The sequence below is a fragment of the Salvelinus fontinalis genome, chromosome 30, assembly GCF_029448725.1.
Source record: "Salvelinus fontinalis isolate EN_2023a chromosome 30, ASM2944872v1, whole genome shotgun sequence".
NCBI classification, from domain to species: domain Eukaryota; kingdom Metazoa; phylum Chordata; class Actinopteri; order Salmoniformes; family Salmonidae; genus Salvelinus; species Salvelinus fontinalis.
Window position 1 is genome coordinate 17,166,433 of NC_074694.1, and position 18,314 is coordinate 17,184,746.

At 41.3% G+C, this 18,314-nt stretch overlaps 2 protein-coding genes across 2 annotated transcripts; both read left to right on the plus strand.

Moving 5' to 3' along the window:
- Positions 1-701: 701 nt before the first annotated feature.
- On the plus strand, positions 702-8,656 carry LOC129828736 (homeobox protein Nkx-2.5-like). Its single transcript, XM_055889905.1, has 2 exons — positions 702-6,320; positions 7,537-8,656. The coding sequence occupies exons 1-2, from the start codon at positions 5,936-5,938 to the stop codon at positions 8,172-8,174; spliced, it is 1,023 nt and encodes a 340-aa protein (XP_055745880.1). The 5' UTR covers positions 702-5,935; the 3' UTR covers positions 8,175-8,656.
- Positions 8,657-13,280: 4,624 nt separating this feature from the next.
- Positions 13,281-15,269, plus strand: LOC129828737 (homeobox protein zampogna-like). The gene is made up of 2 exons (XM_055889906.1): positions 13,281-13,828; positions 14,401-15,269. The coding sequence occupies exons 1-2, from the start codon at positions 13,480-13,482 to the stop codon at positions 14,919-14,921; spliced, it is 870 nt and encodes a 289-aa protein (XP_055745881.1). The 5' UTR covers positions 13,281-13,479; the 3' UTR covers positions 14,922-15,269.
- The last annotated feature ends 3,045 nt before the right edge of the window (positions 15,270-18,314 follow it).

Here is an 18,314-nt window from a genome sequence, read left to right on the forward strand (position 1 = left end):
TGGAGGTTGAATGTTTGAAGGGGTATGGGACTATAAAAAGTTTGGGAACCACTGTTCTACAACATCAGTAGAGTAGGACCCCACCTCACACAGGAAGCGGCGCAGGTCCTAATCCAGGCACTTGTCCTCTCCCGTCTAAACTACTGCAACTCGTTGTTGGCTGGGTTCTCCTCTTGTGTCATCAAACCCCTGCAACTTATCCAGAACGCTGCAGCCTGGTTTTGAACCTTCCCAAGTTCTCCCATGTCACCCTGCTCCTCCACACAAACGACTGGCTTCCAGTCGAAGCTTGCATCCACTACAAGACCATGGTACTTGCCCACAGAACAGCAAAAGGATCTGCCTCTCCCTACCTTCAGGCTATGATCAAACTCCACACCCCAACCCGAGCACTCCGTTCTGCCACCTCAGGTCTCTTGGCCCTCCTACCCCTACGAGAGGGCAGCTTTTGCTCAGCTCAGCCCAGTCCAAACTTTTCTCTGTCCTGGCGCCCCAATGGTGGATCCAGCTTCCCCCCTGAAACTAGGACAGCAGAGTCCCTGCCCATCTGTCTGCTATATTACTAAAATGTGAATGTAAAATGTGTGTGTGTGTGTGTGTGTGTGTGTGTGTGTGTGTGTGTGTGTGTGTGTGTGTGTGTGTGTGTGTGTGTGTGTGTGTGTGTGTGTGTGTGTGTGTGTGTGTGTGTGTGTGTGTGTGTGTGTGTGTGTGTGTGTGTGTGTGTAGGTGTTAGCCTTCTTATGTCAGAGAGAACAGGCGCTAACATGTGGAAGTTGGTCAGGCGGGATGAATGGCGCTTCATCAAACCTTGTTGAGCTACATGTAACTCTATATTTTATGAATGTAATTATGTCTGTGTAATTATCTTAATTATGTCTGTGTAATTATCTTAATTATGTCTGTGTAATTATCTTATGGAGAGACAGTGAGACACCTACTTTAGTCCTTCGTGAGTTGATGTGAATTAGCGCTACTAGCTACATTGCAAATGAAATAAATGTTCTTGCACTGTTTTCTGCTCCCCAGTGTGATATGATATTTGTTCTGACTTTATTTCATTACATTTTTTATACAGCTCCTGTGCTTCATTTGGAGGAACATCTCTTGAAGATGTTTAATTGTTCTGCTGACTACCCTGTCTGTCTTTTAAGTGTTTCTTGGGCTGAAGATTGAGACATAGGAAACCTTGGGCTTGAGGTCCATCCTTATAGGCATATGTCTTTACCTCTCGGCTCTGTCTTGCCCTGACCTCCCAGCCTGACCTCCACCTATCCGAATCATGATTGAGATGTTGTATCGGCGTGTCAATGTCACATCCACCTCAGGTCGCCTCCCGGACACCATGGCGGGTCCTCCTGGGGTTTGTTAGAGACCGGAAACAGGCTCTTCCGCCCCGTAAACACGGAGCTGAGCTCGGGACAGCGGCAGGGCTGAGGTAGCACGCAAGGAGCACTGATAACGTTAATTAACAGCTATTCCCTTCTCTCTGGGAAAGCTACGTTCCTAGCGGGGGCGGTGGCCCCTATGTGACCAGTGTGTAAATGTCTTAGTTTATAGTTTATTAATGCCTTAGTCTGTTTTCTTTGACAGATTTATGTCTAAATCATGACCCATTGGCGCTGCCAGGACGCACGTGATGAATCGAGCTTTGCGTATCTGTTGAAGTTTAATTTCGATTTATAGGTCTATTATTGCAGTCATTACAATGATATCTGTAAATACAATTCACGTTGAAGTTTAATGTCGTTTAAGTTTTATTTCGATGTATATTATGGAGTCATTTTGCCAATGATACTCTATCTTTATATATATATATATATAAATAGAGAGAGAGAGAGAGAGAGATGTTTATTAAGAATAGTACTAGGCTAAATGTTGTAAGGACGAAATGAATTGGCCTCTTCAGAACACTTTCAATTATCTCATTATTATAACCCCATTCATCCCCGTGTTTGTTTTTACAAAGCTGAAAAGTGGATAATTACAATGGAAGGACGTGCGTATTGGATGAAATATAAATCAAACTGTTAGCTATTTGCACGTATGACTGTAATAGGCTTTTGGATAAAAGCGTCTGCTAAATGCCATTCTTTCTTCAGTCTTTCTAAACGTTACATTAGCTGTGGTGTTTTCTGTAGGCTAATGCTTTAGGCCTAATGTTGCTCGATTGTCGCTAAATGCCATTCTTTCTTCAGTCTTTCTAAACGTTACATTAGCTGTGGTGTTTTCTGTAGGCTAATGCTTTAGGCCTAATGTTGCTCGATTGTTTGTTTTTAACTTAATTATGCCGTATCTCGACCTGCGTTGTGTGTGTGTGTGTATGTTGTGTGTGTGTGTGTGTGTGTGTGTGTGTGTGTATGTGTACGTGTGTGTGCGCGCGCGCGTGCGTCGGTGCTAATAACACCATTAGCAAGGTGCATTAGTGATCCCTGACGCTTAGTTGACCAGGGAGGGCAGAGGCCGCGAGGTTTCTCTGATTGACACGATAATAGCTGTTAAACACAAACTTAAACAACATTAACTCGACAAAACGCGATAGAAGGACATCAAAACTAGTATAATTAACCTAAAAATCGCACATTATAGAAATGGGACTCGTTTTTGCCCTATAGGTCAATGCAAATTAATATTTGTGTAACTCTTATGCTATTCTATTAGGCTATTTAAATAACATTATTGCTTGGTGGTATGATGAGGTATAGAGATATAAACCTAAAATAAGTAACCGACTTTACAGTCAAACCATACCGCCTAGGATCCTGATGTCAGCAGTGGTGAGATAGGCCTATCTCATGATGAAGTAGAAATATCTCTAGCAACCATGTCTGCCTGCCTCGCACTATTGAACACACGTCGTCAGAGCGTATTTAGGCCCGGAGAAAGGAAAATACTCGACATTATCTCTCCCATAACAGTTCACACATATTATCACAAACGTTATTTTGCCATGGCTTGTAAAAGTGAAGTATTACAATTGTAAATAAACAGACGGGTGTAAACCTTTGGCTCACCCGGTCGTGTTTTGGGAGTCAATAAATCCACCTAAATGCATGTGTAGGCTACATTTATGCGTCCCTAAAGTAGGCTAGGTTAAAATACCATAAACAACCTCTGTTTCAGTCAGATTGCTCCACATTATCCTTGCGGCGTAACCACATTGCAGTTAGCCAATATAGGCTAATACAAGCAACTAAAACCGTAAAGGAGGACTTTGTTTTGGGAAATACAAGTGCACGGATGGTGTTTATTGCCTTCCCCTTCCCCTCCCCCTCTCTCCCCTTGTACTCTCTTCCCGTCTTTCCCGTCTCCATCTCTCAAATGGGCAGTTTTAAAGACATACATCTTGAGTGGCTGGGGGAGACGCTCCTCTAATCTAAACAGCACTCTGCTGATGGCGAGCGGATGGGATTATTATTGTCTTTCTCTCCCCCTTTCTCCGCATGGTTTAGGCGCTACCGGGGCTTTTGTCCCTGGCGCCTGTCCTGGCCACTGTAGACAGGCGACGAGAGGAGAGGAGAGGTGTAGCATTACAACTAATACAACATCTCTGATTTGCTCTCTGGAACTACGATGACGTTTGCTCGCAGACAGTGGGACAGATATTACTGAGAAGACATATAATACACCAATACAGTGTGTGTATGTGTGTGTGTGTGTGTGTTCCACTGTATTGTATCATCGTCCATGTATGGGTCTAATTGTTTATGTTGTCCAGTCTAGGCCCCTCTCCTGCATCTGTCTTGAGACTAAGACGTATATGGTCCAAATGAGAGGACCAAGGCATTCAGAAAAGTTAATAATATTGCAAAGTTATAAAACATCTCAACACAAATAGTCTCAGTGTGCTCTGTTTCCTGTCTGTCCTCGGCGAGAGGCGAGTGGACTCAGCAGACCCAGTGGATAATATAGGGTGACAAACTGTCAGGTCTGGATCCTGTCCACATACACATGCAGCCAAAATCTACATAATAAACTGCGTGTTTTACTTTCAGTCGTGAACCAATCAACTAGGCCAAAAACATATAGTCAAAACATTATTAAAAACAAATATTAAAGCCTTTAATATAGCCTTCAATATAGCCTTTAAAATAGCCTTTAATATAGTCTTTAATATAGCCTTTAATATAGTCTTTAACAGAGTCTTTAATATAGTCTTTAATATAGTCTTTAATATAGTCTTTAATATAGTCTTTAATATAGTCTTTAATATAGTCTTTAATATAGCCTTTAATATAGCCTTTAATATAGCCTTCAATATAGCCTTCAATATAGCCTTCAATATAGCCTTTAATATAGTCTTTAATATAGTCTTTAAAATAGTCAAATCTGACTATTTAGAGTTGTTGGTTGACTGCAGACATCTTGGACTTGGTCACATAATTGTATAGGCTAGCTATATCCACATTGGTAAGTGAAATTGTTCCAATTTAGATTAGCCAATATGTAAAAAAAAAACTTCAGAGCTATATGTTTGACTTCATCAATTCAAACGAGAAATGAATTACTCACACAAGCATGCAAAATGACAGACTGCGAAATAACAGCGTAAATGCCTTTAGGCCTAATTGTAGTCCTAATATTATTATTCATAAGTATGCCTATTATTATAATTTGGATCAATTTAATATACATAGAATCTATAGGCTACGTTTGATTATCATATTTTCAACACAATTCTATGAAATAAAATATGGAAATGTTTCTTCCAACTCTAAGCGCCGATATGATGCAAACTAAAATGTGTTTGAGTTAATGCGGCGCTTTACAGTTTGCCAGGATTCCCTTGTAAGTCTTTATTTATTTGTTGTCTTAAAGTATGGAGAAAATATCAGTATTTTGTTTTTCAAAAATACGAGGTGCCCACCCCCCCAACCCCCCCATTGGATTATTATCCAATCCGCGGTGTGTGGAAAGAGGAAAATGAGATTTGTATTATCTAAGAGTTTGTGATGATGGGAAGAGTAGCCTTGAGAGAGATAAAGAGTGCGCTTAAATCGGAAACAAGACTGATAGCAACAGATAATGAATGTGTCGTTAATAAGCTGTCGTTAATAACCTATCCGTATTCCTCTATCCGTATTCCTCTTATCAGCAGATACGTTTTATTAGCCTATTAAAACAGTCAAAAAGAAACACTCAACCGTGCAGGCCTGCACACACACTGACTCAACTTTCTCTCTCAAGACACACATTCTTCTTCCATTTGTATAATGAGGACGGCTACAACTATGTTGAGTTCATTATAGTTTCAGACGGTTACTATTCCATTTTTACATAATTCAATGTGGACTATATGTAAACCATGATAAAAACAGGTTTCCTACCTGTCCAGATACTGCATGGAGCGTTTCTGAGGGCTGATACCAGATTCACATTATTCTTGCCTAGATCCTACTTATTTTAAATGTCCAATTAAAATAACGCGATGTGTTTATTTCGGCGTAGGAATCCTGTAACATAATAAAAAATTTCAATAGTTGCTACTTGATAATCTTCTCTAAACGCTAAATACAGAGAATAGCTTGCGCCCTCGCGCCATGCAGTCACCCATCCCATTTTCTCGTGACGTAACGGAGAAAGGAGCGTCTGTCTTGGGTCCGCCAACAAAACAGAAACTGGGTTTAACCAAATCCCTCAGCTAGCTAAACACACACAGCAGCCGAGGCAGAGAGCACAGAGTAGAGAGATGAGAGCTGTCACTTCACGAAACAAGCCAGTCCTCCTTCGCATAACTCCACGAATAAAAAGCAAGGCGCAGCAATCCTTAAGGCAACTGTAGGTTTTTTTCTCAGAGACGAATAGACCCCCTTTTGGATCCGTTTACCTTCAATACCGTCTATCCAAACAAACACCTGCTTGAGGAGTTCTTTATGCTCGGATGAGCCACTTCACCAAGGGACTATAATTCCTACTTCATGTGGACGAATCGGAGCCTATGATAATAATGCTTCCTAGCCCTGTTATTTCTGCTTCCACCACGCCGTTCTCAGTCAAGGACATACTGAAGTTGGAGCTTCAGCAGCATGCTCAACAACAGCGGCTTGCCTCACACCTTGGGCCGCCCCATGAGCGCTCTCACCCGGGTCCACAGCGGCACCAATACAACCTCCAGTCGCCCCCGTCTTGTATGCTGGCCGGCAGGGACAGCCCCAGCCCCGGGCTCTCGGAAGAAGAGGAGAGGATGGCCTACCTGAGTAGTCTGACGGTTCAGGAGCGGCTAATGGAGACGGGTCTAGCAGGGGAGATATTCATTTCCCCGGGGCTGCAGGGACATTCAGCCGACACCAGCCTGGAGGTTGAGCAAGAGGACATAGACGCCAGTGAGTGGGTGATTCCTGGATTAGCAGCATAACCTATCCATTTAATTCTGAAAGAAAGTATTATATTATATTATTTTAGGTTCAGTAGTATTGCAGTAGTCTAGGTTATCAGTCTCATGTATTACAGTCGATTACATGATAATACACCCATAATGCACCCATTAATATAGGCCTAATTCATTCATATTTCTTCTTCCATTTAACTAGACTACCTCAGACTAGACTACTTCAGTTTAACGACGATGTCATCTACATGCAGGGATCATATGTAAATAAAGGATCAATCGTTTTGGAGAAGAAAAACTATGCATGGCCGAATCACCAGATATGATACAATCCTAAATGATCAGTTTGATAAAATAATTTAAAGAGACATGTTTTTTTGTTATTGTCAGCTACACACTTAGGCTACACAATGAGCTGAAATGACTAGACTACCGTATTTGTTCTACACAATAACACAATTGTCCTATTATTGGACCAACTTTAACAAGGCCCTAATTATTTAATGTATTTACTGATTGAATAGGCTTGAATATTACCTAATTATTTAATGTATTTACTGATTGAATATGCTTGAATATTACCTAATTATTTAATGTATTTACTGATTGAATATGCTTGAATATTACCTAATTATTTAATGTATTTACTGATTGAATATGCTTGAATATTACCTAATTATTTAATGTATTTACTGATTGAATATGCTTGAATATTACCTAATTATTTTATGTATTTACTGATTGAATATGCTTGAATATTACCTAATTATTTAATGTATTTACTGATTGAATATGCTTAAATATTACCTAATTATTTAATGTATTTACTGATTGAATATGCTTGAATATTACCTAATTATTTAATGTATTTAGGCCTACCCTTTATTCAGAGGATTCCATTAAGATAAAAAAAAAGAAACACATACGACATGACGACATGAAAACAACTATATTTCAAGAACAAACATAGGTATCTGATTTAATTTCCCTTTGTGGTTAATTGATATTCGTGTAATTGATTAGCCAAATAATCCACTCTGCTGGTATCCAATGTCTTAATCAGTGCCTATGGGAATTATAGAAAACACAAGCAAAAACAGCAAGGACCCTACTGCGGACCTCCAGGATTAGAATATCTGTTATGTATAGCACATTTAGATTCATCTGTCAAAGTCAGATGACTAAAATCACTCTCTCCTCTATTTCTCCAGAAGCTTGTGGCGCAATGGGGGTGAGGGCCTGTGAGGAGTCCCCGCAGGCGCACTCGGACTTGGAGAGACTCCCAAAACAGCAGAGGACCCGGCGGAAACCGCGCGTGCTCTTCTCTCAGGCGCAGGTGTTCGAGCTTGAGCGGCGCTTTAAGCAGCAGCGTTACCTATCCGCCCCCGAGAGGGAACACCTGGCGAACACTTTGAAACTGACCTCCACACAGGTCAAAATCTGGTTCCAGAACAGGAGGTATAAGTGTAAACGGCAGCGGCAGGAAAATACCCTAGAAATGGCCGGACACCCTCACCATCTTCCCCCACCTAGGAGAGTGGCAGTCCCGGTGCTGGTGCGGGATGGGAAGCCCTGCCTGGCTGGATCTCAGAACTATAATACATCCTACAGTGTTGGAGCGTGCAGCCCCTATAGTTATAACGGCTATCCGGCTTATTCTTACAATAATCCAGTGTATACTAACACATACTCATGCACGTACTCTAGCCTGCCTGCTCTAGCACCCAACTCTACTGCTAACGCTTTTATGAATATGGGTCTGGCGAACCTGGGTGCGTCGCAATCTCAGGCCCAAACACCACAGGGAACAGGCTGCCAAGGAACTCTGCAGGGCATTCGGGCCTGGTAGCTGAATATGATGATCTGCTTGTTGATTAACAGTTGATGACGTCGATCACTAGCCTACAGTATTTTTGGGATAAGGGAAACCTGTCTGTGTCCCATGCAGCGAAATAGAAGGATTTCTCATTGAAAGCTGTCATATTGAGACTCGATCATCTTGTACGAATATATTAGTTGTTTTCTCATCAACGCGGCAAAAACATGTTTTTAAAAGTTGTTGGATTATTCCAGAGTCACTGTTGGATATAGATATATACTATGGCAACATTGCAGACGGAATAAAACGCGTGCGCAACCGTGCGTAATATGGCCTAAAAGCTGTTGGGTGCTTGTGAACCAAGGATGTGAATGGCAAACATTGGCAATGATTATATCTGAGCTCTTTACATCAGAAATATGACTTTACCAGTAGCCTACTTGGTCTTTACCAGTGAAAACATTATTCTTCAACAACATAATAGAAACTCCTTAAATAAAAGATCGAACATGTATGAGGATTATTTGTTGTTATTTCGAATTGACCATTTGCTTCTGCCTTTTTTAGTCACTTATTTGAGATATTCTGCACTTAAACAATGCCCGCTGCGGTTTTTAGAAAATAAGCATATATTGACAAATAAAGTGAAACATTTGGGTATCAAAAATCCGACATGTGTTGCTAATATTTTCTGAGGGAAAATATAATTGCCGTATCCTTACACTCTCCATCGCAGTTTCGAAAAGAGTTTATAATGCGGCTGACATATACTGTAACTGAAAGAGGGCGTTGGTACAGTTCAGTGTCCTATGTCGCTTTGTTTGTCTATAGGACCGCCAAATGCCATTACCACGAGGGGCATAAACGTTCTCTTGGGAACTTGCTAAGGGAAACACTATACACTTGCAATTGTGTGTGTGTGTGCGCGTGTGTGTGCCCGTGTGTGTGTGTGTGGGAGGGAGGGAGAAAGAAAGAAAGAATGAAAGAAAGAAAAAAAAGGAAGAAAGGAAGAGAAAGAAACCTTGCAAATGCCTTATGACATTTGTTTGTGGCTGGTTTTAAGTTGATAGAGAAATTAATAGCCGCGTTCTTTCAATCTCATTTCTAAAGGGTGTGCTGTGTTTGTAGTAGGCCCACACATACATATGTGCGCACTAATTTCGGATATATTTATACAGTTTTTTAAATGCTTTGATTGACGGTGGTTGAAAGGGTAGGCCTATTTCGTGATATTTTCTTCTTATCGGCCTTTGAGAAGCGCGCTTTGGGTTTTTAGAGGTTTTCGAGAAGGGCGGTTTGGTCTCTGGTTTGCGTTAGACAAATTCAGGCCGTCAATTATGCTGAGTATTTGTTATCTAAAGATACAATTCAACTTTGGAAACATTTAATATTACACGATTAAAGCAAACATAATTAGGCCTATCTTAATTTCCCCCAAAATGATAATTATTCTCTATTGAGCATATGTTAAAGGCCTGCCAAAAGATATGGCTCTGCCAGCATACTGATCACCATTGAAGGCCGTTTTCCAGCCTTCGCTGTGTGAGAGTTGAGGGGAGAGTCAGATAGAAGAGTAGGCCAGGAAGACAGACAGAAACAGACAAGAGCCAGAACTCAAACAGACATAATGGAGAATGAGGAATTTAGGCCAGGGACGGACATTAGCCAGACAACGCGCTATAACAGTGTGATCGCGCATCCACGGAGGGCGGAGGGCCCACAACGACACTGCTGAGTCTGAACTGATCTCCTATTAATAGCCTTGTAATGTTCAAATGCAATTTAAACAACGATTTATTATCATTTAGTTACGAATTCTGGGTTGAAGAAGAAAGTAATACTTTTTAAATTCAGAATGATAAACTGTGAAACTTAAATTTCGTAAATCAGCTATAGGTACACACATTATTTCAAACCATAGTCACTCATCAGATTCATGCCGACTGACTTTCCTTTATTCGATGTATCATTGGGTGTAGACCTAGACCAATTAAAAACACTGATTACATAGACGATTGCCACTTATTCAATTCCTTTTTGCCGTTGAGGAAATGTTGCTGTGTTCTCATGGTAACTTCCATCCAATTTCCAATCTATACAATGGGAAACATGGTCTTCCATTACAGATTCACAAATAAAGGATGAAGTTCAATGGGAGGAGAGAGTAACAGGGTTTGGGTTTACACACAGAGGAATTCCTATCACTTTGACGTCTACATATCACCGCTCATTAGAGATAGTTAACCGTTTTAAACAAACGCCCTGTCTCTCCCTATACACAGGACTGATCCAATACCGGACGCCATTAATGGAGATGGATAGAAACGTAAACAAAGTGTTTGTCTCCAGCGATAGGCGCGAGGCCGCTTCCCCTGGCTACTGCACTGCGTGTAGATGACATACCTGTGTCAGGATAAGTGTCAGGGAGACCTTAAAGTAAATAGAGTCGGCGACAGGAGGGCGATGCCTGAGGACGCGGCGTGCGCGTGCGCGTGTGTGGAGAGAGAGTGCTAGAGCCGTGATTGCTATCTACCGCTGCCAAAGATAGCAGCTCATCCACAAGGAGCACGGCGCTCACGGACTTTCCCAAAACAAAGTCTCCCATGGCAACCCTTCAACAGGGTTACAGAAAACAAAGGCCAAATATAGAATACAGCCAGCTTTAGGCAGAGGAACTGAAATACTGAAGGCCCACCTCACTCTCTCCGCCTGGTCTACCCGAACAGCAGTAGCTGTCGGAGGAGTTAGGGAATGACAGCGATGCGCTCCGGATCCCCACAAGGATGGAAAGAATAGAGGCATAGATAAACATGTCTATGTTTGAAAATTGCATAGGCCTATGTAGGCTATATGTTTGTAATAGGCTTGCCAATGCTTCTGAATTAAATGTGAATCATATTGAGGAGATTGTGATGAATACATGGGAACCTACAATAGCCTACATAGATCCAGTCGTTTAAGATACCATGAACACCTGCAGGTTGCTTAACAACATGTCCATGACTTCTCCTCCAGACATGTTTTGACACCTCTGGGCTGTGTGTTCTCTGTAGTCAGAGCAGAGAGAGAGAGAGAAAGACTCTCTGTTTAGTTAGTGGAAGAAAATACAACACAACCAAGGAGCAAGCTCAGTCATCTGTCATCACATAATCTCATCAATGAAACGTAGGCTTGAAGGTTGCACAATATAGACAGAGAGGGAAGTGTGTGTGTGCGTGTGTGCTTGCGCATGCGGAGGGTGACTGCAAGTTGCTGCCCATCAACGTCGTCTGTTACATTTTTCAAATTAATATTATTTCAAATGCTATTGAGATTTTTTCTAATTGTCTATTCCGGAAAATGACACTTGAGATAAGGCTAATGACAGGACAAAAATATATAGAACTGAAAATGTAGGACTAAAAAGTTATTAAAAAAATTCCAAGAAAGGCAGAACAATTGTTAAGTCTTATGTAAAGAGTTTCCCACACCTATTTAAGTTGAGATCCTGATTGCAGTGTTGTCTTGATTTTATTCGGATTACTTTGTTCTTTCGCGAAGCCCCGTCAGTTCTGTGTGGAGCCACTCCTCAAGGCGCCGGAATGTATTTCCATACTCTCCCAAACCCAGTTAATGGCTGAGCAATTCTGCTGCGTGTGGTAATCATTACTACCACAGGGTGACGCTCCTTACTCATGAACTAACTAACATTGACAGCTAGTTAACACTACAGGTGCTTTTAACAATTATTTTTCAAATGAAAGTGAGCGGATTACTTCAAGAATGTTTTACATTTACGCGCAATGATCCTCTTCGTCTTCCCGTTTCCAAATGCATCAGCCTCTTCGCCATGGTTACCAGAAGAGCTGCTGTAAGATGGGTGACCAGGCTCTTTCTGTTGTTGAAATTGTATAGTTTCTAAACGAACAGCAGTCGCTTACAATGAATTCACTTTCACATTAAAAAAGCTCATGCGTGGTTTCTTCATCCTTTTCTCCACTGGACCGACTAAGATCTGTTGTTGTTACTCTCTGAAAACCATCTGCAGACAAGTGACATGTTAATACAGTTCCACATGTCCTCTCACACACAAATGACTAAGGCCTAAGAAAAGAGAAAACCACGACGGTAATAACCGCTTCACTCATTGTACCAACATTTATGTATATAGGCTTCCTATATTCACCTGACATTTGATCCGTTGTGAAGGCCACACAAGTCAACTTATAATAGTACTTTGATTGAACAGTCATGTCGCTGAAAGTTTTGAAGCATTTGATACGTGGGACATGTACTGTAGGAACATTTTAAGCACCATTTTAGCTTCAAATCCACATCAAGGCAAAAGCACAAGAAAGGTGATAAAGACAGTACAAATTTAAATTAGTGTCAGAAAAACCCTCTAAAACCATGACAAAAATGCATAAGGGACCTTCTATGAACGTAACTTTTTGGTGTTACTTACAACTGAATGGACAGAGGCGCCCAGCACAGATTTGTGGACTAAAATAAGATAAATAAAATACTGTTTTCATGTCACCCTCTTCACCAAACAAAATAATGTAGGCTAATGTTGAAATGCGTAGGCCCATGGAATTCCTATAGTGAGTATGGATAGCCTAAGAGGCCAGAGGCGGTGAGGCTATAGCGTACGACAGTCTCCGCACTAATAGTTATTGATCCGTCATAACACATTAAAACCAGATAAGAGCCATACAGCACACAAATACAATGTTCTTAGATCTTGCAATAGCCCTTCACATATTGCCCTCAACAAAATCCCCTCACATAACAGCAGACCGTTCCCCTAACGTTCCTCTAACTACTAAATTTTCCTCATTCCTAACAACAGTGTCAAACTCAAACAAAAGTTTAAAAAGGCTGAATTTGTGCTACCTCCATCTATCATAGTCCATAACACTTATACAATCACTACAGGCTTTTGCTACTGGTCTCCAAATGACGCCCAAGTAGCCAGTTTATCTCTCCCTCATCAATTAAAGTCAAGCGCTTGAGGGATAGACTTTACCCGGCAAGGCGGTCCAGGGCGGGGATAATCAGCTCACACAGCCAATCAGCGCAGGCTTCAGTGGCAGTAGTGAGAATTGTAAAGCAGACATGACATATACTGACATATCCGCTGTTGATTAGACCAGAGGCTGTTTCACCGCAATTAAATGACATCAGGAGAAGCTCGAGAGAAAAGAGCAGAGAGGACAACTCAATCAATACCTATAGAGTTTTCATTGTTGAGGGGTTCTGTATCTGCGGGCCGCACTACTTTCGAGAGTGGGTTGAGAGAATATCCTAATAAAACTTGCGTTGTGATAAAAGTTGGTTTTGCGTAAATGTCATCATGGCGCTGGGCCGCCCCTCTTTCTCCATCAACGACATCCTCACCCGGGGACGTGACACACGAGACAACATTCAAATTTCACGGGATCTGACAGATCTATGCGCGTTAAAGCTGGCCACCATCAACCAGGATCAGCCAACCGAGAGCAGGGATGGGAACTCGAGGGGCCCCGGTTCATCCACGTCGGACTGCAGTGAGGAGCACAAACGGGATGAGATGGAGATGATACACATTCGCCAAGGAAATATTCGTCCCTCTCCCGGTTTGGGCGACATCAGGAAGCCCACGTCTGAGGCCGGTAGTGAAGAGTCCACTGGAGAAGAGACGGAATACATGTCATGCAGAAAAGGTACGTCACCCTCTCAGTCTGTTTATAAGATTATTGATATCGACCAGGAATCTAAATGCAATCATGACACCGGTTTGTTGTTGGAATGTGATTATGCTGGTCAATAGGCTACTTTGTCTCACCACGCCATAGCCACATACAGTGAGCAAACTGTCTATACCGGCCTACAGTGAACAAAATCAATTCTGCTTTGAACAAACTAAATTCCATATATAGTGAAAAAAGTCAGTTCTGTTTGGTTATTTCCAGGCCTACATTTGATATGGCTTTCGATTTGTATTTTAAAACGACCGACGCAATAGGCTGTATATAATAGGAAGCATGCTTAATAATCACATGATTACGAGTAAAATGATAACCCTACTTACTGGCTTTGAACTTGTAATTTATTGAGTAATAAAAATCAGTGTAAGTGATTTTGGAGATGTTTACCAGAAAGACGTATTGTGGAAACACGCGGTGTGTTGGAGCGACATAGACTAGCATGCATTGTTGGTATTTGAAGCATAAAGAGGTCGCCTGTTTGCCAAATAACCACAAGGCATTTTCATTTCTTCTTTCCTCCAATACAGACATAAACAACAAACAACTACCCTGTCTGGATCAAGACAAACAGAGGGAGGAAGAGGAGGAGGAGGAGAGGGAGAGTAGTTACAGCACCGTAGGCCAACCCATATCTGGTAACAAGAAGCGCTCCCGTGCGGCCTTCTCCCACGCGCAGGTCTACGAGCTAGAGCGTCGGTTTAACGTGCAGCGCTACCTGTCTGGTCCTGAACGCGCAGCCCTGGCGGGCGCCCTGAAGCTCACGGAAACCCAGGTGAAAATCTGGTTCCAGAACCGGAGATATAAGACCAAACGGCGGCAGATGGCGGTCGAACTAGCCTCCCGTAACTACTCTACACCAGCTACACTAGCTAAGAAAGTGGCGGTGAAGGTCCTGGTTCGAGACGATCAACGACAGTACGGTGAGGATGACCTGTCCAGTCCGCCTGCTCTGCCTCTCTACCCGGCCTACCAATATGGATACTACCCCTACATGTACTGCTTCCAGCCATGGCTCTCTAGCAATGCACTTTGTGGGAGCATGCATTGACACAATGGCGTAGCCATGCCTAAAAAACATGACATTCATTCACTTTATGGATTTAGGCCTACTAAAAGAAGACAACGACACTGGGTCGACATTTCTACGTGCGTTTCTGTGTAAATACTTTCTTTATTCTCTCGTGGAGAGTAAGATCATTTCGACCCACAGTGAGCCTTTTTGATGCTGTAGCCTACACCTGCAAGGACAATCCTATCGACATCACTCAGACAACATTGATGGATACAGCTAAATTAAATACACGTCCTGAATAAAGTAGAAGGCCTAGATAATAATATTGAAATTATTACGCAGGAATGTATAGCCAAATAATAACTCAATAAAGCTTTAAAACAATTTGGGAATCATCAGTATGCTCATTTAATTTATTTACACACACAAACAAATATAACTCTTATTATAAAACAGGAGGAATATAGGATTAGGATTATGAAACAATATAGGCTAATATCAAGTGCTAAAATCGAAATCAAAACCAATTTACATTTCTAAAATGTTAATACACTTTTGACAGCATTTTCGATCTAAGCCTTGAACTTTAAAATACATTTTCACATTCGGATACATGCAGTAGATTCGTTATAACAAATATCTTGGTAAACTAAAGTTATTTTTCTCCGATTCAAGCCAACAGCTATCTTCATTATGAAATTAGAATTAGCAAAAAACATGGATATCGACATATTATATTCGTGCCTGTTAAACATTGAACCCAGAAGGACAGAAATGTGTAGCCTTCAACAAGATGATCCAAAAGACTTTGCACCAATGCGGACGTGATGGGTATGAATATGGCTGTTAATATTATGGTCGAGATCCTGAAGCCTGAAGCCTACAAGTTAAAGTAACTAAATCTAACAACAGACAATCTAAAAATGCTGGGTTTGAAAAGAATCCCATATTATAATTGAATATGAGGCTTAGAATGTAAAGGTAATTTATTATGAACTAGCTAATTAGGCTAGTTTATATTTTCTTAATTTAAATTCTAGAAGATTTCACGTTTTCAAAATGTTGAGCCAAAATAATTCATGTAAATACGGTACCTGCTGCTTACACTGCCCCGATTTGTTTTGTGGTTCAAGTGTGCAAATATGGCTTCTACCTTCTGCAAGGGATTTTCCAAACAGATCTCTGATAGTATTGACATTATGGACCATAAATAGTGACCGTGGTTGAATGGTAAATCAATGTCATATTAATAGTAGGCTTATAGGCCTACCTGTCATTCGTATACTGATACATTTCCCTATTAACTAATTGATAATACAGACACAACCAATCGTAATAAAATCATAATTGTTGATTATTTAGATACATATTCAAATGTACAATTTGAGTAGCAAAAATGCAAACCACCCTAGACATAGGCTACATTTACTAACTTTAATCCTGACCTAATACACCTTGATAAAAAGTTACATTAAAAAACGTGTAAATGTTCATGAATTTAAAACGTGAAATTTACACAAAAGGCAAAACGTGTAAAGCACACATGTTTACATTTTACGTTTTAGTCATTTATCAGACGCTCTTATCCAGAGCCAATCACAAGATACAACACCTGTTGTATGCGGCGCATGTGACAAATACATTTTGATTTGATTTGATTTTAAGCTAGTTCTGCAGCTGCGTGAGTCTAAGAGGTCAAATAAAATACAACAAGTAAAATAGCCCCCTCTTTTCTGGTTACAAGTTCACGAATGGCTGAAAAATCACAACACTAATCTTAAATTAACAAGACAAATAGCACAGTTGGGAGATTTGGAAAGCCATAGTCAATCGATCAGCAATATAATAATACTTTTAGTAAAAATATTTATCTTTAACTCGCAATCTGTAGATACTATGCAATTAGACAATTTCAGAATTTATGTGAAACATCACAGCATAGTTGAAAAATATATGGTACAAGGAAATCATGAGCGGGCAGTTTACAGAAATAGGGGGATGATCTAGTAGTAGTTGAGGGGTGGATTTAAAAGCTGATGTTCTATAATATTTATGACTGAAAAACACCATGTACAGAGCATTCGGAAAGTATTCAGACCCCTTGACTTATTCCACATTTTGTTACATTACAGCCTTACTAAAAGATAAATGTCTCTCATCAATCTAGACACAATATCCCATAATGACAAAGCGAAAACAGGTTTTTAGACATTTTTGCAAATGTATTAAAAATTTAAAACAGAAATACCTTTTTTACATAAGTATTCAGACCCTTTGCTATGAGACTTGAAATTGAGCTCAGGTGCATCCTGTTTCCATTGATCATCCTTGAGATGTTTCTACAATTTGACTGGAGTCCACCTGTGGGAAATTAAATTGACTGGCCTGATTTGGAAAGGCACACACCTGTCTATACAAAGTCCCACAGTTGACAGTGCATGTCAGAACAAAAACCAAGACATGAGATCGAAGGAATTGTCCATATAGCTTTGAGACCGGATTATGTCAAGGCATAGATCTGGGGAAGAGTACCAAAAAATGTCTGCAGCATTGAAGGCTCCCAATACCACAGTGGCCTCCATCATTCTTAAATGCAAGATGTTTGGAACCACCAAGACTTTTCCTAGAGCGGGCCGGCCTGGCCAAACTGAGCAATCGGGAAACAAGGGCCTTGGTCAGGGAGGTGACCAAGAACCTCATGGTCACTCTGACAGAGCTCTAAGGTTCCTCTGGGGAGAATGGAGAACCTTCCAGAAAGACAACCATCTCTGCAGCACTCCACCAATCAGGCCTTTATGGTAGAGTTGCCAGACGGAAGCAACTTCTCAGTAAAAGGCACATGACAGCCCACTTGGAGTTTGCCAAAAGGCACCTAAAGACTCTCAGACCATGAGAAACAAGATTCTCTGGTCTGATGAAACCAAGATTGAACTCTTTGGCCTGAATGTCAATCATTGTGTCTGGAGGAAACCTGGCACCATCCCTGTATGGTGGTGGCAGCATCATACTGTGGGGATGCTTTTCAGCGGCAGGGACTGGGAGACTAGTTAGGATCGAGGCAAAGATTAACGGAGCAAAGGACAGAGAGATTCTTGATAAAAACCTGCTCCAGAGCGCTCAGGACCTTAGACTGGGGCTAAGATTTACCTTCCAACAGGACAATGACTCTAAGCACACAGCCAAGACAATGTAGGAGTGGCTTCGGGACAAGTCTCTGAATGTCCTTGAGTGACCCAGCCAGAGCCCGGACTTGAACCCAATCAAACATTTCTGGAGAGACCTGAAAATAGCTGTGCAGCGACGCTCCCCATCAAACCTGACAGAGCTTGAGGTCTGCAGAGAAGAATAGAAGAAACTCCCAAAATAAAGGTGTGCCAAGCTTGTAGCGTCATACCCAAACAGACTTGAGGCTGTAATCACTGCCAAAGG

Excerpts from the sequence above, each read along its gene's own strand:
- LOC129828737 (XM_055889906.1), top strand. The coding sequence starts at position 13,480 with ATGGCGCTGGGCCGCCCCTCTTTCTCCATCAACGACATCCTCACCCGG. Across the intron at positions 13,829-14,400 it reads ATACATGTCATGCAGAAAAG|ACATAAACAACAAACAACTA; the intron begins GTACGTCACCCT and ends CCTCCAATACAG.
- LOC129828736 (XM_055889905.1), top strand. The coding sequence starts at position 5,936 with ATGATAATAATGCTTCCTAGCCCTGTTATTTCTGCTTCCACCACGCCG. Across the intron at positions 6,321-7,536 it reads GCAAGAGGACATAGACGCCA|AAGCTTGTGGCGCAATGGGG; the intron begins GTGAGTGGGTGA and ends CTATTTCTCCAG.